General features: G+C 45.4%; 1 protein-coding gene across 2 annotated transcripts in view; it reads left to right on the forward strand.

Annotated features, from left to right (window-relative positions):
- The window catches only part of WNT7B (Wnt family member 7B), a 111691-nt gene extending 85092 nt beyond the window's left edge, over nt 1–26599 (forward strand). The window contains exons 3-4 of one of the 2 annotated variants that reach the window (XM_075602740.1): nt 12884–13155; nt 25768–26598. In XM_075602740.1, the coding sequence (XP_075458855.1) occupies nt 12884–13155; nt 25768–26247 (752 nt within the window). In that variant the 3' untranslated portion in view covers nt 26248–26598. Of the gene's footprint in view, nt 1–12883; nt 13156–25767 lie in introns of both variants that reach the window. The other variant, XM_075602739.1, reaches the window with a different exon arrangement.
- Nucleotides 26600–26924: the final 325 nt, after the last annotated feature.

Raw genomic sequence — 26924 nt, forward strand, 5'->3', positions numbered from 1 at the left:
GCGTTTGGCCGCTGGCGCCCCGACACTGGACATTCAGCCACCGGCCGTTTCGCCAATAAGGTAAGTACATGAAGAGGTTTTGGCGATTAGGGTAGGGGGCTAAGGATAGGGGTTTTAGTGTTAAAGGCAAGGTTTTTAGGATAGGGAATTAGGGTAAGGGCTTAGGGTAAGGGTTTACAGTAAGGGCTTAGTGTAAGGGGTTTTAGTGTAAGGGCTTAGGATAAAGGGTTAGGTTTTTAGGGTAGGTGATTAGGATAAGAAGTTTTAGGGTTCGGGTTAAGGTTTTTAGGGTAGAGAATTGGGGTAAGGGCTTAGGGTAAAGCCTTAGGGTGAGGGGTTATGGTTTTTAGGGTAGAGTGTAGCGTTAGTATTACGTGTTAAGATTAGGGGTTTTTAGGATAAGGGGTAAGTTTAGGGGCTTACCTTAGTGGCGAAAGGGCCGGCGGAGAGATGTCCCTGGGGCAAGATGAGTGGTGGCAAAACGGCAGAGACCAAGTGTCGTAGGCAACAATGTATATTGGTAAGTGTTGAGAGTTTAGTATACAGTATTATATGCAATATTATATGTATCATGTAACCCCTTCCTGACTCCTTCTATTGACACTGCCCAAACTATTAGCTGATGCCCAAATTACCTTGATTTTCAGCCAGTTTGGCTCCAAATGAACAGAGTTATCATCAGGAGTATTTCCAATGTCTGCGAACACTTTTGGAGCATAGAAGAGTTAAAATAATAGTGAGCTGCAGGTGTGATAACAAATCAAACCAAAATATGTCATTAAATAGACAGAGATATTCATAATGATGAAACATAAGCAGACGTTTCATTATTTCAAGTTCAATAAACTGCAGTGAAGTGGCTGATTGCTCTTTAATACCAATCCTTTGCACAGCAATGTCACGTACAGCACACCTGTGAGCAAGTGACCTCCATACAGGACAAGGTCGCAAAGGTCCCTCATAGACAATATCTCCCCTAGCTCCGTCCCCATATATCATCTGTCACAAACAGCACACAAGTGAGCACGTGACTTTGATACACTACCAGGGTTAATACACACGGCTACTGTAGCCAACTCACCTTTCTCCTCAGCAAAGGTACCTTCCATGAGTTAATATTAACTCCTTACTCAATTGCAATCATATCTATATGCTTCCACCACCCGATAAATTATGCAAATAAAAGATGTAAAATTAATCAATCTGCCAGGTTCCCAGGTCCATGTTCATGATAGAAAAAAACTATGCACTTAACACACAAAAATCAGTTGTAGCAAAATGTGTCCGAAAATGTAAATACTCTGTCCAGAGCATGCAACAGTTCATTCAGAGCCTAAAGCATCACTAGGAGGTTTGGCAAAATTCTTTCCGGGTTTTCATACTCCGGTTTAGGATTTTGCTCTTGCTAGCCCTCTGTGGCTGGATCGTCCATTTTTTTCCTGGCAACTTCCTTTAAAAGGACAGCCTTACTAGCAGGAAGTTGCCGAGCAAAGTTCCAGTTTCTAGCTGGGTTCATGCAACGCGTTTATGCTTTTTGTCTCTAACGTTACCAGACCTGGCTAACATACCTCGACTACCCTTGTCTTCAGCCCTCCCCGACCATTGCAAGTACCTCGACTCACCTTTGATTTCAGCCTGCCTCGACCTCTGCATCCACACCGACTACGCAACTCTGCTGCCAACCCTGACCTTCGGGTTACGACTCACTACTCTATCAGGACTCTGTCTCTCGGCTTATGTCGGTTCTTTCACTTTCCTACCTCAGGGGGTCCATTTCCAGTTGAGACGAGCAACATTACAAGCACTTATTAAAAGTTTTAATATATTTAATAATACAGTGATAAATTACAGAAAAAAAAATTACAAGAACATACAATTACAGTAAACGCAGGACAGTTTCTTAAAATAAAAGGATAAAACAAAAACAGAAATCATTAAAGAGGTCACTGGTGCAGAAAATGGGACTTCCCGTTTGGTCCAAATACACCTCTATTGAAACCTGACTTTCATAATCCGTGCTAAGATTTAAGTATTCTTTCCCGCCCTCCCCCCCATTAAAACAACATGAACCCGCCCTGTCGTAAATCAGCTGTGAGATTGACAAGACATTTAAATTGTGACTCAGTATATAACCGCTCTCATAACTTCCCTTCTCTAAGGCTACGACCCCAGTGGTCACCGCTGCTCGAGTGCCGGAGCGTCTGGCAGCGCGTGCACCCGTTTCAGCCGCGACCTGTGGTTTGCGGCTGAGCTTTGAGAGCAGAACAGGAGATCTGACCGGTGGGGGACGTGGCGGGTGTGCGGCCATGATGTCACGTGGCTGGTTCGCCCTCCTTGGCTGAACCGCCGCCGTGACTTGGCCAATGCTCGGCTGCCGCAACAATTTTTTTTGGCCAAGGCGGTCATGCAATGCGGCTTGTGCGTGCACGCACACACGCCGACTGGGGCCTGCGCCTTGTGTGCGGAATGCGCACCACCGTGACCACTGGGGTCCCGGCCTAATACACACACGCGAGCTACATCAATTGATTCAGCCGGTCATTACGCAACGAGGCTAAGTATCGCTGTCTTACCACTAAATTTGAGCTACAAATAGATATACTGCTCCGACAAAGTTTATTAGAGCAAAAACCGCACGGCAGGATGCGTGGCGGCAGCGTGGAGAAGCGTTGAGAAGCGGCTCGTTCGCGTGACGTCGGTGACGTCACAGTCACGTGTGCGCCCGGCTTCCCCGGCTTCCCCGACTCTCCTGAAGGTTTGAAGTGAGGTAAGCGGGGGAGCGGGGAAGCAGAGGGGCACAGCAGGAGCAGCTAGGGGGTCGGGAAGGTGTATAAATTGCGCGCGGATTGGAGGGGGGGGGAACGGAGGGGACGCGGCTGGATGCGGCTGGCGCACTGACTTTTCTCAGCACCAGCTGGAGTAAGTCCCGGTCAACCGGCGGCATTTGCTCGAATTAACTTTGTCGCCACTGTATGTCCCTTAGTACCTGCTAGATCTGACGTGTCTGTAATCATTAAATGCCACTCGGTGCCACGAACAACCACATATAACTCTTAGTAGGTACAGTAGATGACGTCACAATATATTCTTATTTTTAAGGAAGTCCCTCAATGAGGGCATAACCTGTGGGTCACCTCTCTCTGGAATGTACCAGTAGTTATTCACAAATTGTGAGTTTTCTTTGAGGCTGATAGTCAGCTCTGCTTAGCGTTTACAGCCCTCTAAACAACATGTGTCACTTTTAGTGGGCTATCCAATATAGCCCCCCTCCCCAATTAAGTTCTGTTTGAAGCCCAGCACAGACTCATGACAAGTCTGTACCTGTCCGAAACCCAATACAGCTGAACCCCGTTATAACCTGGTGCTCGGGGTCCACATAATGAGACCGTGTTATAACTGGGATCGCAAAGGAAAAAATGGCTGCCGCGATAAGGACAGGTACAGGGGATCCGACATCACAGGTCAGCCATTGCGGCGTGTGTGTGTCCGTCCGTCTGTCCGTAAATCATGACTATTGCTCTGCTAATAAGACCCCTTAATGAGTCCTACAGAACATATCAGCCTTCCTGTTCAAGAGGATTAGAAACCCAAAAGTTCCTGGTAAAGCCACAGCTTTCTCCTGCACATGAACTGATAACACTAATGAAACAATGCAAGCTGCCCGGACGTTCCCAAAGAGGAGATCTGACGATCGGGAATGAGGCAATGGATTTTCCTGGGGATTGCTAACAGCATCACAAATTAAAGCCTCCTTGGGTTGAGCCACATGGGATTGCTCCTCACCTCTACAGCAGAGCATAAGAAGAAGTGACTGAGCCAGTAACCTGCCAACAGGATCACAGGGGACAAGGAAAAAATAGGGTGCTCCATCCAATAACACTTCATCCAAAATTGGACAGATATCTTCATTTATAATAACTCCATCATGAGGTCTAGGGAGTGGGTATATTAAATGAATTGATTTGTGAGTCACTTGAATATAAACAGCATCAAAGTACTCAACTATTACAGTCACAAATAAAGTCTCTTACCCACTCCCACAGCCTCCAAGGAAGGTAGTAGTGGCGTGCCAGCCATGGAAGAGAATCCAGTATCAGCAACAAACAACAGCAAATAGCGCACAGCCAGGGAGCCAGGTGGAAATTTAAAAGTTCAATATCATTTATTTCAGTGCATGACTGATGACAAAAATACCCCCATGGGGACAAAAACGCACCTCCTACGCGTTTCGGACCGGTAGGTCCTTTATCAAGGAGTCCTTGATACAGGATCACAGGGGAGACTTCAGCAACACACTAACAACACACACAGAAAAAAAAACAAGTGTACTTTTATTGTTTCCACCCACAATCAATTCGATATTATCAGATCGAGCCACCCCATGGATATCCTAAACTATATATAAGAGGTATCCTTGAGACTGGCATGCTTTATACTGAGACTGCCTCTGGGCAGTTGCTAACTTTTTCTCACCACTCAGCAGGAGGGTGCTATTATTTTTGTTGTTTCTGTCATTAAAAAGCAAAAGGGATCTAGGGGAGAAGGTTTTCATAAACTGCAGGGAAGCAACACACAGAAGGTACAGTAACATTAATGATGTATGTGTGTCTGTCCTGGGGTTACCAGTCAGCAGCACAAAGAGAGAGTTTCTGTTTCCTGACTAGCTCCCCTGCCTTGACAGCTATTGCTGGAAGCTGTCACTCAGTTCTCCTCGCACTGGCTGCATGCTTCTGTGCAGCTGGATGATGTCGCTCTGGGGTCCTTCAGGTGGGCGTCCAGCAAGTGCCTGTTTGATCGCGACTTCAACAGGGGTATGATGGGATATACTGAAACCGCTCCGGCAGCAAGGTCTGTGAATTGAAAAGCAGGTAAAATCTTCTGCTTCTTCTCTTCTGAAATCGGGAGCCACGCTCAAACGGCTTTATAAGCGGATCCGCATTGTAGCGGATTTCGCTATAACGGGGTTGAGCTGTATATTGTATTTTTAAACCCAAATTGTACCTTCATTAACCCCTGAAGCACCATATGGATTAAAATACATAAAATTTCATGAGATTATCATGACAAGCAATAATACACTTTACTGCAGATACTTATTAACTGATGCTTCCTAATTCTTATTTTGCTAATACAGCACTAATAAGTACTAGGGATTAAACACCAAGCAAGTAACAGTTTGTGATATGTAAGTGCCTAGGGCCAGCGGATATCGAAATACACCGCTGGGTCTACGAAACCCATAACCCGGCACCTTCTTCCAGGACCAATTATTGCCAGTATAAATGCTGCATTATTTATTCAAACATGGGGCGGTTCGTTGGCAGTACAGCTTTGACGGGACATACCGAAGCTTATAACTTACATGCTGCCGAGACAGCACGGTGCCAAAAGAGTTCATTGGAGTTCTCTGCATGATAGGGTTTACGGCACTTGGGTAGTCCAGGTTCTGATGCACACCAGTGACGTGATGGATGGTGTCACACATCATCACCTCATCTGTGGCTTTCAATGAAAGCTTCTCAGAAGCATTGGTGCCTGGTATCCTAATTAGCTCTATGACCCTTGGATCCTGTGACATCATACTGCCCAACCTCGGCACGGCTTGGAGTGCCTCGTTTCTGATACGCTCTCTGGAGCATGCAGAAGGTTTTAGTGGTTGATGGCACTTCATCATCTCAACCTGTATATGTAGTACATGATATATGATTGGAGTATCTTGCTTTTACAAGCTGTTGAAATGTCATATGCGACTGAAATAACAGAGGGGCACTCCCGGATTTTATTTAACTCCAGGGATTCATACTCTCAGCAGCATAACGGTAAGCAAAGTCTTACAGGATCTAGAAGTAGAAAAAAACGATAGTAAACCACAAAGCCCCAAATATTTTCACACCTAATATTTTGAATTCTTCGATTATATTTTTCTTAGTTTACCCATCAGTCCCTTTAAAGCAGCAGTCCAAGCTGCCATTTGTTTTTTAATTTGATTTCCCCCCCTTTAATATTTGCATCCATACAATGATAAGCAATTAGCTAAGTTGCCGATCAATCCGTTCTCCTGTAATCGATAGGCAAAGATTCGGCTCAGGGGTTCACTAAATGGCTGAAGAGGAGTATTCTGCAGTCAGAGGAATGCATATGCATATTAATATGACAAAGTTCTGTGGGTAAGATCATGTGACCAGGCAGTCACTAGATACAATTGGTGCACTTGCTAGAGAGAGGACAGGGTTCAAAAAGGGGTGTGCCAGAGCATGTTTCAGAAGAGGAAGGGGATGTTACTTTGTAAATGGTTGCTATAGAAACAGAAAGGCTTGTTACATTATAATACATTAAAATTGTAATTCACAGTTTAAAAAAAAATGCTACAAGTATGTTCTCATTGTACGGAACTGATTTATTAGAAAACAAACGCATGTAGGATATTGCTTGGTCTGCAGCTTTAACCCCTTTAGGCTGCGTCCATAGACACTGCAGCCGTGCGGAGGCGCGTGGAGGCTGAGGGAAAGCAGGTGCTTTCCCTGTCCTTAGTACGTGCGCCGTCCGGGGGAGTGTCTATGGGCGGGCCAGTGACTGGAGCTGCAGGGGGGAAAGATGAATTTGTAGGGGAGAAGACAGAGAAGGCCGCACCATGCCGTCGGACCCCGCAGCCGGACCCCGCCGCAGGTAAGTGTCATGAGCGGAGGGGGGGGGGGGGGTGAGGGATTGTTTTGGGGGGGGCAACTGCCTTTTTTTGGGGGGGGCGAGTGGATTTTTGCCCAGTTTGTCGGACCCTATATATATATATATATATATATATATATATATATATATATCCATTAAGGAGGCTATATACTACTGTATATATATATATATATATATACAGTAGTATATAGCCTCCCTAATTGGATTCTTAACTCATACTGCAGCCACATTATTGCAGGCCTTGAACACTGAATGGGGTTAAGAGAAAATGCTCACGCATTGCCAGGAGATGCCTGACATTGCTATGATACCAAAATCATCTTTTTATGTTTAAAGTTTGATGAGAAGCGGTAAAAAGGAATCATGGAAAATAATGTATAATAAGCCCAGAAAAATGCATGCAGCAAGCCATAGCATTTACCCAGGATATTTGGCATGAAGATCTGACTGTCAAACTTTAAATTATACACAAAAAAAAAATGATTAGAAAAGCTGAACAACCATGTATAAATGTTCCCTTGAAATCCTTGAATGCTACATGAATTATATAGCAGACTCAGGTTGAGAGATGCATACACTTTCCACACGCTTACAGTAAGTAAAAACGTAAAGAATGTCACAGTTTTTTAGTACTGCGTAAAAGTTTGCGTCGATCCAGTAATTTGCGACAACTTCGCTTAACGCTAAAAAGTCAATGGCCATTGTGTGTTTTATTACTTTTTAATAAGTGTAAAAGCTCATTTTTGTACATTTTTGGATCCAAAGGTTCTTGCGAAATATTTGCAGGTGTGGCGAAAGCTTCTGAAATTCTGCTTTGATTTAAATTGCGGAGAATCAAATCTCAACAGATTCGCACTTTTCTACTCGGGACAATACTGCAAATTGCCCTGCTTGGGGCAATACTGACAATTGCGCTGCTCGGGACAGTACTGAGAATCGCGCTGCTCGGGGCAGTAGTAAGAATTGCAATGCTCGGGGCAGTACTGAGAATTGCACTGCTCAGGGCAGTACTGAGAATTGCACTGCTTGGGGCAGTACTGAGAATTGAACTGCTCGGGCCAATACTAAGAATTGCCCTGCTTGGGGCAGTAGTGAGAATTGCCCTGATCGGGCCAGTACTAAGAATTGCACTGCTTAAATTGATTATCTGGAAATAAAAGACACATTGAAAAATGTGAATTATTATTATCATTTATCGATAAACGCGCCAACATATTCCGTACCGCAGTACACTAGGGTGGGAGGACGAAAACAGCAAGATCACAAGCATTAACATGCATTGTTACAGTAGGCGAGGTCGCCCCTGCACTAAGGACCTTACAATCTATAAGGAACGGTAAGTGGAAACATAAGGTACAGGGGGATACAATATTTTACCTAAGACCAATAACTGAGCAGCTGAACATCAGCAAACAGCTGACACCCTTTGGCTGCCCTTCGGAGCACCCTTTGGTGCGGATCTGGTGGAATGTGCAAGAGAGTTTGAGGAAGAGTGAATTGAGCTGCCAGCAAATAGACCCTCCTCACGAAAGACATGCAGGGAAAACAGAGGACAAACTCTGTCTTTTGAAGTGGATAGATTGATAAACAGTTGTTCTCTGTAAGCTTGCGGCGTGGGACGATGGCACCGATGGAACCGCTCTCAAGCCGGCACTGCCCCCCCGAGCCGATCCATTACAAGTGACCGGTGCCCAACCATAAAAAATACAAAAAACATCAAATGTAAAAGAACAATCCACAAATCAACAAATCTCCAATAAAACAAAACAAAAAACAAAAAGAACTGAAAAAGGAAAAAAATCAATCCAGGTCCGACAGCCTGTGTGTAATCCAAGATCATCCGTGGCCTGCCAACGAGGGATCTCCATCTTCAACTACGCGATCATGCCTTTCTCCCCACTATACAGTAGCAACATATACCTGGCATCTACATTAGAATATGGCTAATGCGAGAGAGACACAGAGAAAGGGGGAGGGATAGACACAGAGAATGGGGGAGAGAGAGAGAGACACAGAGAATGGGGGAGAGAGAGAGACAGAGAATAGGGGAGAGAGACACAGAGAATGGGGGAGAGAGACACAGAGAATGGGGTAGAGAGACACAGAGAATGGGGGAAGGGTGGAACGAGAATGGAGGGATGGGGGGGAGATAGAGAATGGAGGGAAGGGGGGAGAGAGAGAGAATGGAGGGATGGGGGAGAGAGAGAATGGAGGGATGGGGGAGAGAGAGAATGGAGGGATGGGGGGAGAGAGAGAATGGAGGGATGGGTGAGAGTGAGAGAATGGAGGGATGGGGGAGAGAGAATGGATGGATGGGGAGGGAGAGAGAAAATGGAGGGATGGGGGGGAGAAAGAATGGAGGGATGGGGGAGAGAGAATGGAGGGGTGGGGGAGGGAGAGAGAGAATGGAGGGATGGGGGGAGAGAGAGAAAGGAGGGATGGGGAGAGAAAATGGAGGGGTGGTGGGGAGGGAGAGAATAGGGGGGGAGAGAATGGTGTGTGTGTGTGAGAGAAGGGGGGCGGAGAGACATAAAGGAGACGGGTGCAGTTGGTGATGTCATTTGTTTTATTAAAAATTTTTTTTAATGTGTCCCGGTTTTAACTTTTGTAAATCTGGTCAACCTACCCATCAGGACTTAGGCTGAGCTCATGGTTGTGGTGCGGGAACGCACTAGCGTGCCCCAGCGATGTGTGCGCTAGCTGCAGGATATTGCATGGGGGGTGTGGCGGGGGGCATGGAGACACCTCATGGAGCTGGTTCGCCCTCATTGCCTGAACCAGCGCACGTAACGCTGACGTCACGCGACTACAGCCCGAAATCTGTTTGAGTTGTGGCGGCAAAATGTAGCAGCGTAGATGTGCGCAGCACCACGGGCACTTGAGGAACTACCATAGGCAATCAGGTAAGAGTCCCGGAAGTGTGCGCAGACGCAAGCGTGTGCACGTAGCGACGCCGCCACCATGAGCTCAGCCTTATAGTGTTGAGGCCAGTGGAAAGGCTATAGCCAGGGGTACTAGGCTACACATATAATTAGCTTTGTGGATCTCAGTTAACTGCCAGGGAAACGGACGTCCTGACAACAGACCTCTGTGGATCTGGGTCCCGGGGACTTTGATTGCTCATGTCTCATTGGTAGACATTGCAGGACCAGTCTACTTCATATTTTAACATCCAAGGACCACAAGCTGTGAGATTTGAGGGTTCCAGACCAAAAATTGCATTTTTGACGTACAAGTTCTGAATTAAAATCGGTGAGACTCCATGGATGTCTATTAGACTGCTGATGGTAAGAATCAGGGAGCGTTGGCATGTCTCCCTTTTAATGTGACCGGCACATTCAACGCTCATTCTCAGCCCTGATGGGGCCAATATGCACTTTTGTAGCTTCCCCTCAATATTCAACTAGCACCCTCTCTACCCACCTTTAAGACCACCTTAAAACACACCTGCTTAAAGTTGCATATGAGTAGCTCTGTGGCTAATACTATACACCTCATACATAAACCTTGGCCCCTTGCAGACGCACTTACCAGAACACCCTCCTGCTGTCTCTGTACGTTCTTCCTACCAACTAATTAGATTGTAAGCTCTTCGGTGCAGGGGCTCCTTTTCCTAAATGTTACTTTAAGACTGAAGCGCTTCTTCCCATTTTTGTATTATTTGTATTATTTGTTATTTATATGATTGTCACGTGTATTACTGTGAAGCGCTATGTGCATTAATGGTGCTATATAAATAAAGACATACATACATACAATCACAAAACCCTTAAAAAAAATGTGCTTGTTTAAGTTTGCCAGCACTTATAGAACGGCATGCGGCAGCCGCCGTGGGTTCAAGTAAACAGTCAGTGTTTATGTTGTTGTCTGAAAACAGCTAGTGAACTGTTAACCTTCACACAATGCATGCTCTCTTCTGCAGCTCCTGTCTGCCTACACCTGTGCATGGCGGGCTTATACTTCTCCTTCTGGTTCTCAGACAATGAGAAGGATTTCAGATACTTTTCTTGCGTAGATAGAGTGGAATCTGTTCCCAGCTGGGCTGATACTAGAGCTGTGCGCACAAACTATGGATGGTGTCGGACAGGGGTTCTCAACTCCAGTCCTCAAGCCCCCCCCCCCCTCTCACCTCCCCAATGGTCAGGTTTTTAGGCTTTCCCTGCTTCAGCACAGGTGGCTCAGTCGTCAACTCCAGTCCTCAAGGGCCACCAAAAGGTCAGGGTTTCAGGATATCCCTGCTTCAGCACAGGTGGCTCAATCAGTGGCTCAGTCTTCAACTGCGCCACTGATTCTGCCACCTTTGTAGAAGCAGGGATATCCTGAAAACCAGACCGATTGTGGAGGAAGGGGAGGGGGGGAGGAGTTCTTAAGAACTGGAGTTGAGATCCGCTGGCGCAGGGTGTTTTTGAACAAACAGAGACTGTACAACTGTTGCTTTGAGAGGCAGGAATTTACTGGACAAATGAAAGCGGCGTTGTCCTAAACCCCTCGGACATGATCTGTGTCAAAATGTTAGACACTTAATGAATGAGATTCTTACAAACATGATCAGAACAATATTTGCAATACTAACATTCAGAGCTGGATGTAGCTATGTTCTCAATATTATGTAACCTTGAGGGGAATGATACCAAATAGGTGATGCTCATTAAATCAGCAAGAACTGTAATATAAACGCTTTGGTAGTAAATCCAGTACACACAGATATTTTGACAGAGAATACATAGTATTCCCTTCTTTCTGGGACCTTACAGTCGGGCATATTTTTCTATTACAATATTTTCGTGCGTGGTTATTTTTTATATGGTTGTCAGTAGAGACAGGCGAATCCGCCTAAAATCCGTTCCCCGGATTTACTCACGTTTCCCCCCCTCACACGCCCCCCCACCCTCAAAATCCATTTCGCGGTGTAAAATCAGCAAACTGATTTGGTCGGTTTTAATCCGCGTGGATTCCTCAAGAAAACGCCATTCGATACAATCCGTTGACGGATTTGTAGAGTCCAATCCGCTGATTCAGCAACTCGGCGGATTCTTCAAAATCCATCAATGGATGGCTGAACCGCGGATTGGATTTTACAAATCTGTCCACGGGCGGCGGAGTCTGCAGAGTGTTTTGGTAATAATAATAATTTAAAATCTGCAAAATGCAAATCGCCCATTTTGAAATTGATTCTCTGAAATCCGTGGACAAAATGAACCGGTCGATCCCCTGCGGATCTAAATCCGCCAGTCTCTAGGTGACAGTACCTCGTGCTGCATTATGGATCTTTCACCGGCACCACAATGTCTATAGAACTTTTACTTATTTAAACTTCTGTGCTACTTTTTTATCTGTCAGGGTTTTGTAACCTTTTTCTGGTTAAGGACCCCTATAATTATATTGTGAAATTCCGCAGAACCCCAACCCTCTCTAATAGCGCGTCTGAGATTAGATGCATTGTAAGGAACCCCAACCCTCTCTAATAGCGTGTCTGAGATTAGATGCATTGTAAGGAATCCCAACCCTCTCTAGTAGTGAATATGTGATCAGATGCATTGTATGGAACCCCAACCCTCTCTAATAGCGCGTCTGAGATCAGATGCATTGCAAGAAGCCCCAACCCTCTCTAATAGCGCGTCTGAGATCAGATGCATTGCAAGGGACCCCCAAGCCTCTCTAATAGTGAGTCTGAGATCAGATGCATTGTAAGGAACCCCAACCCTCTCTAATAGTGAGTCTGAGATCAGATGCATTGCAAGGAGCCCCAACCCTCTGAGATTACATTCATTGTAAGGTCTTCTGTATTTGGTACAAATTTCAAATGACCTGAAAATGGCAGGGAACCCTTTAGGGGTGCCCAGGGAACCCCAGTTGAAAAACATTAAGTGCTGTTGAAGCACCTCCAAGCAATTCTAAAGTCAAAAACAGGTGTTCCTCTTTTGTTGGTGTCTTTTGAAACCATTGATCCCAATTTCTTGATAACCATTTTCAGTCTCATTTCATTTCATCCCATTATAATAAAAAACAGGTTCCAGGAATTGCTACAATAAAGAGAAGACTGTTATAAAGAAAAACAACAATAACTAATTTGGTGACAAATGGTGTCCTACACTAAATATAACATATAGGGGTGGTGGATGCTTGAACTTGTATTGATGCTCTCTGGTGTCAGGATGTGTCCTCTCAGATGCGTTGACCTTGTGGTGTTTCTCAACAGGTAGCAGGGAAGCGGCATTTACGTACGCCATCACCGCAGCCGGGGTCGCCCACTCTGTGACATCTGCCTGCAGCCAGGGCAACCTGAGCAACTGCGGCTGCGACCGAGAGAAGCAGGGTTACTACAACCAAGAGGAGGGCTGGAAGTGGGGAGGCTGCTCTGCGGACATCAAGTACGGAATCGAGTTCTCCCGGAGGTTTGTTGATGCCAGAGAAATCAAAAAGAATGCGCGGAGGCTGATGAACTTACACAACAATGAGGCTGGAAGAAAGGTATTCTAGAACAGGGCTGGGTAAACCAAGTCGTTTTTTCAGTGGGGACAAGATGGGTGGATTTTCTTTGTAGTTGTCTAGAGCAAGAGTGGCCAACTCCAGTCCTCAAGGGCCACCAGCAGGTCAGGTTATCTGGATATCCCTGCTTCTTCGACTGAGCCACTGATTGAGCCACCTGTGCGGAAGCAGTGATATCCTGAAGGCCTGTTGGTGGCCCTTGAGGACTGGAGTTGGCCACCCCCGGTGTCGAGGCTTGGATTAATTGCAGTATTCCCCGCCTAGCTCTCTGGGCTCTTTCCAATATACTATGAATCTGCGTCTCCATGTCAACCAATCTCTGAGATCCATGTACTGTAGGTGAATGGAGCTAGCTCAAGACGTCCCAAACATAGAAAAAATGGGCTTCACAGCATGTTGAACGGGGACCTTTGTCGCCATGAGATTTTAATCCTGTCCTGGTTTTTCTACACTTGTAAGAAGGGTCGGACTGATGACAGTCACAGTCAAGTAGATTCAGATAAAGTTAGATAAAAAAAGGACTGGTTTGAAAGTTTATGCTGCCATGAAATCAAGCTGGGAATAACGTTACATTGGAGCTTGGATTCATACTGTCCAGCACTTCAAGGTCATTAATGTCACACCCTGAAACGTAGCTGCAAAATGTATAATTCCTCGTCTTTGTCCCCAATAAGTGTGCCCTCAGCCCAATGCGTGGCAATTGAAGAGCTTTCACGTGTTGGTCAGTTCGCAGTATTTGGTTAAAAATCACACTTTGTTCTGTGCTGCTTTTAAAATTGGGATGAAGGATTTTAAAAGTATTTCACGACTTAAATAGAATCACACAATGCAGTGTACATGATTGTCCATTGTTTCTTACAGGGCAGGGGGGCTCAACTCTGGACCTCAAGCCCCACCAACAGGTCAAGTTTTCAGGATATCCCAGCTTCAGCACAGGTAGCTCAATCAGAGGCTCAGTTGAAGACTGCACCACCTGTGCTGAAGCAGGGACTGAATGAGCCACCTGTGCTGCAGCAGGGACTGATTGAGCCACCTGTGCTGAAGTATGGTTATCCTGAAAACCTGACCTGTTGGAAGTGCGGGGGGGGGGGGGGGGGATTGAGGACTGTTGAGCACCTCTGCTACAGTGTACATTATATTAGTGAACTGGGAGAATTCACTTGTGACAGTTCCTTCCTTGGGGTGAGGGAGAGTACAGAGGTGTTTCAGCCTAAATGACATCATCCATGACACGGGCCCAACCTGGGTGGGGAAGCTGAATAAAGGTGTAAGATTATCCAGTAAACAGAAAACACCCCAAAAACACAACAGGGAGAAATCAGTCTCAAAGAATCCTATTGAAAGCATTTGGGGGCATTTGTATCAAGGTAAAAGTGGAGCAATGCTGGGGCAAAATAACTGCACCATACAGTATGTATCAATGAAAAAAGTCCCACTGAAATCTATATGATTTTTTTTCTTTGCTACAGGTGGTGCAAATTGTTTGCTCCAGAATTGCACCACATTTGCCTTGATACATTGGGCTGTAGGTACCAGAAAGGGGTGTGCGCTGACACAATAATTGGATTTTTTTCCTTCTGAAACGCAACATTTTGATGACGTGTTTTTGTACTGTTATAGAATTTGGCGCATGCCGAGATCGTATTCTGCGCTGACATAAAACTGGAGAAAACAACGCAGAAAGCTGTCAAAAAAAAGTAACGCGGGCCGCACAGGTCTAAATACACAGACCTGCGCCGGTATGCAAATGTACTCCGCCCTAACTCCTCCCACTCGCTCCATAAATCCCTCGTTTCGTTGCAGGCAGACGCAAACACCAGAAAATGGCGTAACTTAGATTAATACATAGACGCTGCCCTGCGCAGGAATATCTCCGCGTGAGTTGGGACATGATAAATCTGGTGTCATTATTTTGCGCTGATATTTTCCCAGCTTTGAAAAAGAGACACGAAAAAATGAACCTCTTCACACTAGTATACAGGGGATACCACACTTTGGGGGCCTAGTACAAGGGGGGGGGGGGGAGAACTAAAATATCAAATCCGGGATTTTCCATGCAGAATTTGTATAGATGCGCCTGTAGCGATTTTGAGCAGACGGAGCATGACGGAAAAGATAAACATCACACTGTCCGTGTTCAGCATTCATTTCTTACTTTGTGTTTGTGTGTGTTTATTTCATTAAGTTTAAATAAGCTATTGCATGTATCGTTTAAAGGAACAATCCATGCAATATCCAACATGTATTTTTTTTAATAAATAAATCAGTTCTGTAGTATTAGATCATACTTTTTTAAATGCAACTCTTAATGCCATTTTTAATTAGTTTTAGTATACTGAGCATCCTTTGATTTCTATATCAGGCTTTAGACCACTTCCCCAGCAGTGCAAGATCTTTGTAACACTTTCCTGTTTGTGATAACTTGTTGCAAATGTTTCCAGCAGCAATCTGTAACAATAGACATTGTTACCTTAGTAATATGAGAATACATTGTAGCTGCTGAGTTACACTGACTGAAGGATTGATTGAAACTGAAAGGCAGCCATTTAGTGAACCCTGGGAAGCAGGATTTTTGCTGATCGATCACGGGAGAATTAATCGATTGGCAGCGTAGGTAATTAGTTTTCAATAAAGGTAATCATAGGCTGCATATATTAAAGCAACAAAAAATGATTTTTTTTTAAAGTGGCCCCGGACGGCCTCTTTAAATGACAGTGGTGTGTACGGCCATGTCACATTGCTGAACGCAACAACCGATTGAGCTAAGCATCTGATTTACAAACAGTGAAGTGAATACAAAGTCATTAGGCCATGTCCCCGCTGGACAAGAGCCGCCCCTCAATGGGGCCGGGCCCGCTGCGAGGGGGGGCCGCCGCGCTGCGCCTACAGAAACTCCTGCTCTCAAGAGAATTGAGATCAGGACTCGCGACGGAGCGCTAGGCCACGCCCCCCGGCGGTTCAGCCAATGAGGGCGAACCTGCCGGGTGACGTCACGGCCGCGCCCCCGTCACGCCCCCTGTCTTTCACCCTGCAGCTCTCTGCAGACCGGGGGACTCGGCTGCACACGCCGCCAGCCTCGCAGGCGCGTGTGCAGCGCAGGCACTGGGGCCGCAGCTTTACATGTAGTAGGAGCTACGTTGTCTTTTCTCGAGAATCTATTCGTTGAATCTGGAAAAGTTTCAGGGTTACTTAGGGGATCACGGTCTTTTTTTTAGGGATCAACAAACAAATCGATCTCTATGGTGATTATGACAGTATTAGGATTGGGGATGGAATACTGGGCGTTGAGAAATGCTTTTTCCACCACTGAGCATTTTTCCTACAAAAACACCACTTTATATAGGTACCTATTTAATATGCTGTGAAGCAGATTCCTTGTTCTGGCAAAGATTTTAGCCCCATTGATTTGAATGGGGATGAACGCTTCACAGCATGTAGAATGGGGTCCAGAGAAATGGTGCCCCTATTCATTATCATGCTTTTTAAGCAGCTTCCCAGACCTAGAGAAGAGATCAGCTCCACTCAAATCAAATCTTCTCCAGCACAGGGAAGCGACTTCACAGCACACTGAAAGCAGGACCAGCGAGAAAGAGAGAAATACACCGATACTGTATATCAATCCTAGAACCACCCACTGATCTCCACTTGTTGTTGCAATCCTAACACCTCCAGCTTGTGGGAGGGAATTCTCCCTGCAGCGTGTCTGCATAAATTGCCCGCAGTGCATGGCTTTCAGAATTGGTATATAAGATTTGCACAGTTTGTTTTCTGCCTAATATTTCCATCATTAGTGACAGTAAAACATGATCGTCTTTGGCAGTTTGTGTGGCCATAAACCGCGGTACGCTGAACGCTAGATTTCGCTGACTCCGCTTGGCTTTGCCGTGGCTTATGAGATTTATTCCCTTCACTGCTGCATGAAACCGTTCCTCTGCAGAGTATATAATGCAGCCAGTTTGTTTGGTGGAGCAATAAAAACACAAAGAATGGTTTCCACGAACAGTTTCCAATCTGCAATAACTCTGGAAGGTGATCAGATAAGATATGTGTCCAAGAATATTTCTTCAGTACAGAACACTATTGAAGGATTTTCACAGGCCAGCACGGGCTCCGGATAACTACCAGGCGGACCTTTAAAACGACAATCCATACCGTTTTTTCTTTCTTGGTTTTTTTTTTTTTAAACATAGGTTTGAAGCAGGGGGTCCCCGGAGCTGAATCCCATTCATTTCAGTTCCGGGGTCCCTCTGCTTCCCGAGATACTTACCTTCATAGGGGGCGCCGGTAGACGCTCCGCTCGGCTAGCAAGGTTGACGTAACGGCGGAGTTTCACAGCTCCCGTACCCCGCGGGCCAATAGGAAGCTGGGACGTAATCAGGTTGGCTTCCTATTGGCCCGGGTGACGCGGGAACTTTGAACTTTGCCAAGATACCGGCACCCCCTTTGAAGCTCTATATCTCGGGAAGTATGGGGGCTGGGGGTCCCCGGAACTCAAATTAATGGAGTTCAGCTACCGAGACCCCCTGCTTCAATCCTATGTTTAAATAATATTTTTTTACAAAGTGCATGAATTGCTCCTTTACTGTCCTTTCCACAACAAGAGCTTGGTACAGATTCCTAGCAGCAAAGAGGTTAGCAACAAAGGTGCTCCGCCTTAGAAATGCACCACGGGGCCCTCGGGGCCTGTGACAGGTTAAGAAGAAAGTCATCAATATACATGGTGGAATGTCAATTATTTGCCCGGAGCAACCACGCTCATCCTCTCTACTGATAACAAACATACAAGTATTGTTGTGACGGTATAAACCTGTCTTCAAAACACAAGTACATTTTACAAAGTGCAGCACAGAGACCTGGACCGAGTAGGACATTGTAAGGTTAGAACAATGTCAGCGCAGTGACCCCATGCACTGGAATGTTACTTCCATCTGCCCTAGCACGGAGAACATAGCTTCCCCGCAGATTTATTAGGAGGTCCATGTGTCACTGCTCCAAACTGGCTTAGAATTCGATTTTGTGGAACCCGAGTCATAGGTGAAGGCCCAAGTTGAACCATATTGAACAAACGCTAGTGTTATGTTTAATACACTAGTATTAACGATGGTTTCAAAATAAGACCATTTTCTTCATGAGTTTTGAAAGTGTGGAATTCTTCCATTGTTTTCACTGAATAGGACAGGATTTGACCAACTCTAGTCCTCAAGGGCCACCAACAAGTCATGTTCTCAGATATCCCTGCTCCGCACAGGTGGCTCAATCAATGGCTCAGTCAAAGACTGGAGTTGTCCACACCAGGAATAGGAGAAGGAGGACGATGGTCTGACTTGTTTCTTCTAATTTAGTGAACAAGATAACTAGATTGATGTACATTTTGGGCATGTTCAAGTCTGACTACAAAGACTGGGTCCAGGATAGGGAGAGATAAGACAATAGTAAGCACTAATTTTCAGATTTCAACACATTGCCAGGAAAGCTTTTAAGTATTATCTAAATAAGCCTACTTATACTTAAAATAATCAACATATAAAAAAAAATCTACTTTGAACCCACTAAACATATTACACCCATACATTTAGTTGGGTCTTTATGGGATTGCCTGGCCTAGGTTATCTGAGCCGGATCTTGTTCTTACACTGAGTTCAGACCATTCACAGCCGGATAGTTACTGTGCAGGCAACTCTTAATGTTGCAGCTTTAAACCCAATGTTTGCCCTTTATGTCCAAGAGGTCATTATGTCATTAGGGTTCAGATCCACAAAGCTCCTAACCTACCGTCACTTCAAAGGACAATAACATAACATTAAGCCATGTGTTCTTCCCTAAAGAGCACAGCATTAGATATAATGAATGTTAGTGATAGTGTGATGCAAATGACATATACACTGAAGAGCATTAAGGTTACTTTGAACGTTACATTAAGTTATACCTACATTTAGCAGGAGCTGGCTGGCAAATTAAGGGCCGGGGTGGAAAGCCCAACCGATTGTGCCAGGAATCAGGCGGCCCACACACAAATATAGATACACACCCCATGCATGCACATTAGATATATACTCCGTTGCACACACGCAACAAATACACACCATACACACATATACCATACATGCGCAATATACAAAGACCATAGTTGCTATATATATACCATATACATTTTAAGTTATGATGGGTGAAAAAGGCGACAGAAAACCTCCACCGTTAGCATATAGCCAATAAAGAATATCACTTGTGAGCACATTCACATGTCTTAGACAGATCTGCCATCCTGCCTTTCAACCATTATCACCTTGCATACAGTGCTCCCACTGCAGCAAGGGATTCTGGGAAATGGCATGCAAATGAGCACACAATGTGTCACCTGTATGCGAGGTGATAATGGTTGAAAGGCCGGGTGCAGACCTGTCTAAGACATGTGAATGTGCTCACAAGTGATATTCTTTATTGGCGCTATATATATATATATATACACACACACACACATACTGTATATATAAAAAAACAAAGCAAAGAAGCGCCTGCTCTACAGTACAGTACAGTTTTAATATAAAAAGGGGAGAGATATAAAACCAATTGTATCACACTCACAAACAGTTATATTTGCGCATTGGTGAAAAACCTGGTCACAGGTATAGATGGCAAAGCGTCCTCAGCAACACGCCACGAGAAACCAGCAGCACGGTCCACGGTAATCCACGGCATGCATCAAGCGGCACCAACTGTAACACCAAGTCCAGCAATGAAGTCCGCCGTGACCGAAATGGCTGCTTGGTTTGTAGTTTTTCCTCCTCGCGGCTATCTGCACACGCTGGCGTCTCCCAACACGGCAAACAGGAAACTCTGCTCCAGGGGAATACTCATGATACTTGGTTAGCGCGACTAGAAGCAAGTGACGTGGTCTATGACCACTATAGCTCTGCTCTAATGAAAATGTCCCAACGCGTTTCATTGCTCTCACCCCCCCCCTTTTCTTCTCACCCCCATACCCCCTTCTCTCTCCCCTCCTAATCTCTCTCCCTCCCATTACTTTCCTTTAACACCTTATGATGTTCCCAATTCTTTGCCGCCTCTCTCCTTCTCCAGCATTCTTACTTTCTCCTCACGTGCCAACTGACGTCCTCTTTCTTTCTTCGTCTGCTTTCTGTGTAAACTTTATAGCTATCAGACTCATTATAATGTCATCAGTATGATGTCACATGCCAGATATATAGTCTACCAGGTACAACCCCCAGTGGCTGACTTGCTTAGAGACATTGCAATAACTCACAGAATGCACCACCTCGTTGGAGTGTTCGAGAGAATCCAAACCACGACAGTTCGCCTTATTTTGATTCATAAAGTAATCCTACCCAGTTTGGTTGTTCTAGGTCTTCTAGTTTGGGCCTGCATAATGAGACACACAGACAAACATTCTGAAATATATATAAGATCACGAACATTGGTTTGGGAGATACCTGAAGCTATGGGCCAAACATACCAAAACCCCACCTGTGCTCTTCCTTTTGATCCTATTAGGTAGTATCCCAAGTTTGGTGGCTCTAGGATTAAGCGTGAGAGAGTCCTCCTCTCTTCCTCAGTCGGCAATACTGATTAACAAAGGAATCTATCGCTAAAACAGGGTTAGGAGAGCAGGGGAAAAAAAACAGATGTACTGTAGATAAGGTAGGGTGAGAAAGTGGTCTTTGAAGACATGGAAGGGTAATAAAACAGTGACAAGGAACAGCATGGAGGGGGAAGGGGATGCCGTGGGGGGGAAGGTGTGGATAAGAACATTGGCAGAGGGGCAGGCAGGATAATTACAAACAATTGTGATAGTGTGTGAGAAACCCCATACCCACATTAAGTCCTCTTGTTTTGGTGTCAAAGAGTCTTATCATTCAAATGTTTTCCGTTCTTAGGTGCGTTTAAACATCCCATTGAGGATTTTTATTTTTAAATAATTTATGGAATTATCTGGTAGTGAGAAATGATGTACGAGATCATTCCATAAATGATTTAAAAATAAAAATCCTCTACATATGATCACACCACCCACCCCTGATTCTAAACTGACAATTCATTTCAATATATAGTAGCAAACAATTGCTTGGGTTAGAAGACTCATCATTATTTTTGTTAACCCACATTGATATATATATTTTTTTGATGCACTGATACTAGACCATGTTCTTGACAGACGATTAGAGAGGGTTGGGGTTCCTTACAATGCATCAGATCTCAGGCGTGCTATTAGAGAGGGTTGGGGTTCCTTACAATGCATCAGATCTCAGACACGCTATTAGAGAGGGTTGGGGTTCCTTACAATGCATCAGATCTCAGGCGCGCTATTAGAGAGGGTTGGAGGTTCCTCAGAATTTCACTTAGGGTTCCTTAACCAAAAAAGTTTGGAAACCACTGCCATATAGCATAGCTATTGCATGGAAAGTCCCTTTGACTTCATTAGGACTTTCCATGCGATAGTGTTAGATTGGTACTATCACCCATTATAGAATAAGTGCCTTAGTCTTAATAATGGTTCTTCCACCAGTCTGCGTGACAATCCGAGAGGTGTTTGAGTGTTTCCGAGGGATATAATTATAAAGTAGAGTATACTGGAATGAACTCCGGATAGGATTCCATGCATAGATGTCATTTTTTTTATTGGATGAGCTTATAATAATGTTGATTGAAGACTAACAGAAGGCTATTCTTTTTATGTCTATGAATCAGTTCCAGAAGGCAACGTAGAGTCTGTTTCAACCAACATCTGCTACAAAAAAATGTACATTTTAACCAATAAAAGCTCCAGAAGGGAAAAAACCTAAAACAAACTAATGCAGAGCTGGTTCTCTGGTTGTCAGTCAATCCTATTTTTGCAGTAGAATTTACCTTGCAGTAGAAACATTGTCACCCACCCCTTTCTAAATACTAATGAGAACCTCTATGCACTACCAAGTCCTTAAATCTCTTTCCCAATTAGAAAAAATATAACCTAGTATACTCTTTACACAGACCCTTGCCAAGTCTGCAGTTCCTATTTTGTGCATTTCCCCCTTTAACCACAATAAAAAGTATATTTCCCTAAGTATTTATTTACATAGGAATGCATACAAGTGCTTAGTCATAAGAGACCCTGCGGTGGGGTCAAAGGTTATCATTTATGGAGGGATACAATAATCTTTAATAGATCTCCATTTTACAAGATAGAAGGACAGGCCAGGTTTTCAGGATATCCCTGCTTCAGCACCAGTGGCTCAATCAGTGGCTCAGTCTTTGACTGAGCCACAGATTGAGCCACCCGTGCTGAAGCAGGGATATCTTGAAAACCTGGTCCGTTGATGGCCCTTGAGCACTGGAGTTGGCCACTCTGAGGGCTATAAATTGGTACTTTATATGGCATTTTCTGGGTAGGATAATAAACAAACCTGAAAAAAGGGTGGCTTACCCCTTTAAAGAGGCCTTCTTACACTCGTGTAAATAATCTCATACCCTACGGTAGACGAAAGCAAGTTCCAACTCCAGCACCCCATCTCTTGTCTCTTTTCTCTTATACTGGAACCATTAATCTATCATTCCCGCACCCCAATTAATGGACAATTAAATTGCCAACATCATTGGATGTGCCGCTAACACATATTAATCTGAGTGTCCCACCCACTTCAAGTGACCCTAAATATTTTTCCTGAGCTAGGTGGATATCGAGTGCCGCCGACAGGGGTGGAGAGCCCGGGCAGTTGTCCCGGGCCCGGAGGCTGTGGGGGGACCCGGCTGGCCGGCGCGGACAGTTGGACCTGACCTCTTGCCGGGCTCCAGCTATCCCGGCGCCGCTCCGTGTCCGGTTACCGGGCCCCAGATTTCCTCCCCCGCTGCAGCAGGCGCCTCTCTCCGCTGTTGTTGCAGCCTCCCGTGCAGGCACCCCTTTCCCCGTAGTACGGTGGCTTGTAGGCACTTTACAGAAAGTGTGCACGTGATGTGCAGCGCAGGAGGTGATGTGAGGTACAAGTGGGGGGTGAGGTACAAGGGGTGATGTGAGGTACAAGGCGGGGGGGTGATGTGAAGTACAAAGAGGGTGTGAGCTACAAGGTGGGGGGGAGGTGATGTGTGGTACAAGGGGGGGTGCTGTGAGGTACAAGGGGGGGGAGGTGATGTCAGGTACAACGGGGAGTGTGTTGCATTTTATGTGTGTGTTGCATTTTATGTGTGTGTGTTGCATTTTGTGTGTGTGTGTTGCATTTTATGTGTGTGTGTTGCATTTTGTGTGTGTGGGAGTGAGGGTAATTATTGTGGGGGAGATTGAGGGAGCGGGATTGAATGAAAGGTGGGTAATTAAGTGATAGTGGAGAGAGGGGGTGGAAGAAGGTGATGGTGGTGGGATGGGGGAGAGTGAGAGAAATACATGTGGCGAGGGGGAAATAGAGGAGGTGGCTCACGAGGGTGTGAACGGGGGGGGGGGGCGAGGGCTCACAAGGCCGCCGACACATGGGGGGCCCGGACTAAACTCTAGTCCTGGGCCCCATGAAATCTGTCTGCGGCCCTGTTGTTATCTATACTTTGTATAACTAAACCCTAGCCCAGTTGCAGACTGTAGGCAAATCCTCCTGCCTTCATAATGGGGCTTTGGCTGCACAATGTTAAACTTGGTCATAAAGAATGTTCACTGTGGTAGCCTAAGGCAGTGAGGAGAGAATGGGAATTTGCCTTGTGAAGCAGATCTACATGCAGAACTATTCAAGGCTAGATGTGAGGGCTTGACACGTGATTAATGGATCTTTAGAAAAAGAGGGTCACGTAAGCTAATGATTTTTCAATCTTTAATCAGGCACTCATTGGCAGCCGCTAGTAAAGTTGGTTAAATATATATACCTTGGATCAAGGCCAGAGGTGGGAATGTTGCAGAAACAAGGTCCTAGTAAGCTGCAAAGAGTATCCCAGTCTTGGTTATTGATATTCTTCAAAGAGCATCACTTTGTGAGGGATGCAAATGAAGACCCTGCCAAACCCGTGCAAACATCGGAGTACAGCTTCACAACATTTTAATACACCAGCCCCTGTGGCTCTGCACATAGAAAAAGGTGCATCAACAATCTCAGGCAGGGACTTCGTGCTGTCACACATGGACCTTGTATGTGGGTTACATTGCAAACAATGACATTACTTATCATAGTCTCTCATCGACACAAAAAGAGTCATACGGATAGAAAGAAACAGCACCAAGTCAATCGAAGAAAAAAAATCCTATGTTTTTTTTATGGGATTTTTAATAATGATGGTTCCGGTGCTAATGAAGTCTACAGTGTAATGGGGGCATTTAAATGTGGCCATCACACTCTTGATTGAGACTCGTGGTGGGCGAGTAGAAATGCAAATAGCCTTTTATGTGTAACATTTAGGGTCTTATTCTATGTCCGCCGAACCTGCCGATCTTTCCCGTTTTTTGCCTGGAATCCGCCACTGAAGTGAATGGGGAATTTCAAGAGAAAACGGCTCAATTGTCCGCTTCGGGGGATAGAGAATAAGCTCCTTACACGTAAGGCCTCGTCCAGGGTGAAAGCGAGCGTGCTGGTGCTTGAGCACCGTGACATCAGGCGTTCATGTTGCTCGGGCGATTACTGGCCTGCTAGTTGCGCGCGTGGGGGGGGGGGGGAGGGGCGTGCCCGTGACGTCACGTGAGCAGTTCGCCCTCATTGGCTGAACCGCGCACGTGACCAGGACAAGAGCGACAAAGACAAAGAGTGTTGTCTCTGCACGTATTGCGCCTCCCCGTGCTCACGTGTGCGCGCGCAATATGGGCGCTACGATTGAGTTTCATTGTTTCGATCGCGCGCTCTCACCCTGGACTCAGCCTTAGAAGGCATTTAGAACACTCGGCTTGCAGCATCAGTGTATCAGGCTATTCTACACCTGTGTTGCCTTAAGTGCAGCACTGAGTAATGGGTCATGTGAGCTGTGGCTGAACACACATATTATAATGGGATGTATAGCCAATAAAAATAGTCCTTGTGAGCACATTCGCACCTCTCAGACAGGCCTGCTTTTTCTCATTATCTCTTAGCAGACAGCGCTTCCACTGCAGCCAGGGATTCTGGGAAATGACATGCAAATGAGCACACAGTGTCACCTTTTGCTTCTTACCCTTTTTAGCATGGATCCCCTATAAGCTTATGCCTGCCTCATTACACAGCTTTTCAGCACAGCCTGGGTTAAAGAAGTGCAGAGCCAGTAAACCTTCTCACAGACAGCTTTTCAACCTTTGGGTCTCTTCAGTGAGAGGATGGTTATACTGGCTTTGCAATGTGAAGCTGGGATAGGTTTCAACCCATCCATTAATTAAGTGACGGTGTAGAGCATGTAAAAATATCACTCGTGAGCACAATCACGTCTCAGACAGGCCTGCAACCCAATAAGATGCATCAAATTCTCATCCATTGGTTTTAAACTGCTTTCATTGTATCGGAAACAACTTTACTTGACATGAACTCCTCGTACTAATGATCTGCATCAAATTCAAGATACACCTTTAACCATTTTTCCCCTTTAAATAATAAATGACGCTGTGTTTTGTACGGGGGTTTAATATATACGGTCATGTTTATATTCTGCTTTTTTTTTTTCTTTTAACAGGTACTTGAAGAACGAATGAAACTGGAATGTAAATGCCACGGCGTCTCGGGGTCCTGTACTACAAAGACCTGCTGGACCACGTTACCTAAATTCCGGGAAATTGGATATATTTTAAAGGAGAAGTATAACGACGCGGTGCACGTGGAAGTAGTGCGAGCCAACCGTCTCCGGCAGCCCACCTTCCTCAAGGTCAAAAAAATCAAGAGCTACCAGAAACCCATGGAGACGGATCTGGTTTTTATAGAGCGCTCGCCCAACTACTGCGAGGAAGACAGCGCCACCGGGAGCGTGGGCACACAGGGACGGCTCTGCAACCGCACCTCCCCGTACACAGATGGTTGTGATCTTATGTGTTGCGGGCGAGGCTACAACACCCACCAGTACACCAAAGTGTGGCAGTGCAACTGCAAGTTCCACTGGTGCTGCTTCGTGAAATGCAACACGTGCAGCGAGAGGACAGAGGTGTTTACCTGCAAGTAACGCACGCGCCGGTGCCAGTCAGCGAGGAGACAGCAGTGGGACGACTATGGCGTCATTTTGCACACGTAATAATTTTCTTGTGAGGAGAGAATTACACCACTTACGCCTTTTCTGGAAGGCAAAGGGGGATGCGCTTCTTTGGCAACGGTCATGTGATACTCGGAGAATCGGAACCCCCTCCAGCACGGAGGGGGTTAAAGAAGCAGTTGCCTTTTAATTTCTCTAAAGCTATATGGGTTTTGTACATATTTTAAATTATACATATCACAGAGCAAAGAAGGGTGGGGGGGGGGCCGTGCTGGTCCTTTCTTCCTTGTAGTAACAGAGGATGGAGAGGGAGTATGGGGTATGATACCTTTTCTCGGTCCAACAAATTGTTGGTGTGTTACAATCTTTCCAACCTCTCTTGTAACATATCAACTGCTTGTTGGACCAAGAAAAGGTATCATACCCCATACTCCCTCTCCCTCCTCTGTTACTACGTATCACTGAAGCTTTCATGATGCGGAATGGAACGGAATGAAAGCAGCATTTTTATCATACCAGCTGCTAAAGGAGAACGCAGAACTGCCGTGGAGGGACCAAAAAAAAAAACAAGCGAGAAAAACTCAACTATTGGTTAAAATAAGTACAATTTATATCATCTGCCAGTCACACTGGAACTATTTTAATGAACA

Source organism: Ascaphus truei, chromosome 5 (genome assembly GCF_040206685.1).
Source record: "Ascaphus truei isolate aAscTru1 chromosome 5, aAscTru1.hap1, whole genome shotgun sequence".
NCBI lineage: Eukaryota > Metazoa > Chordata > Amphibia > Anura > Ascaphidae > Ascaphus > Ascaphus truei.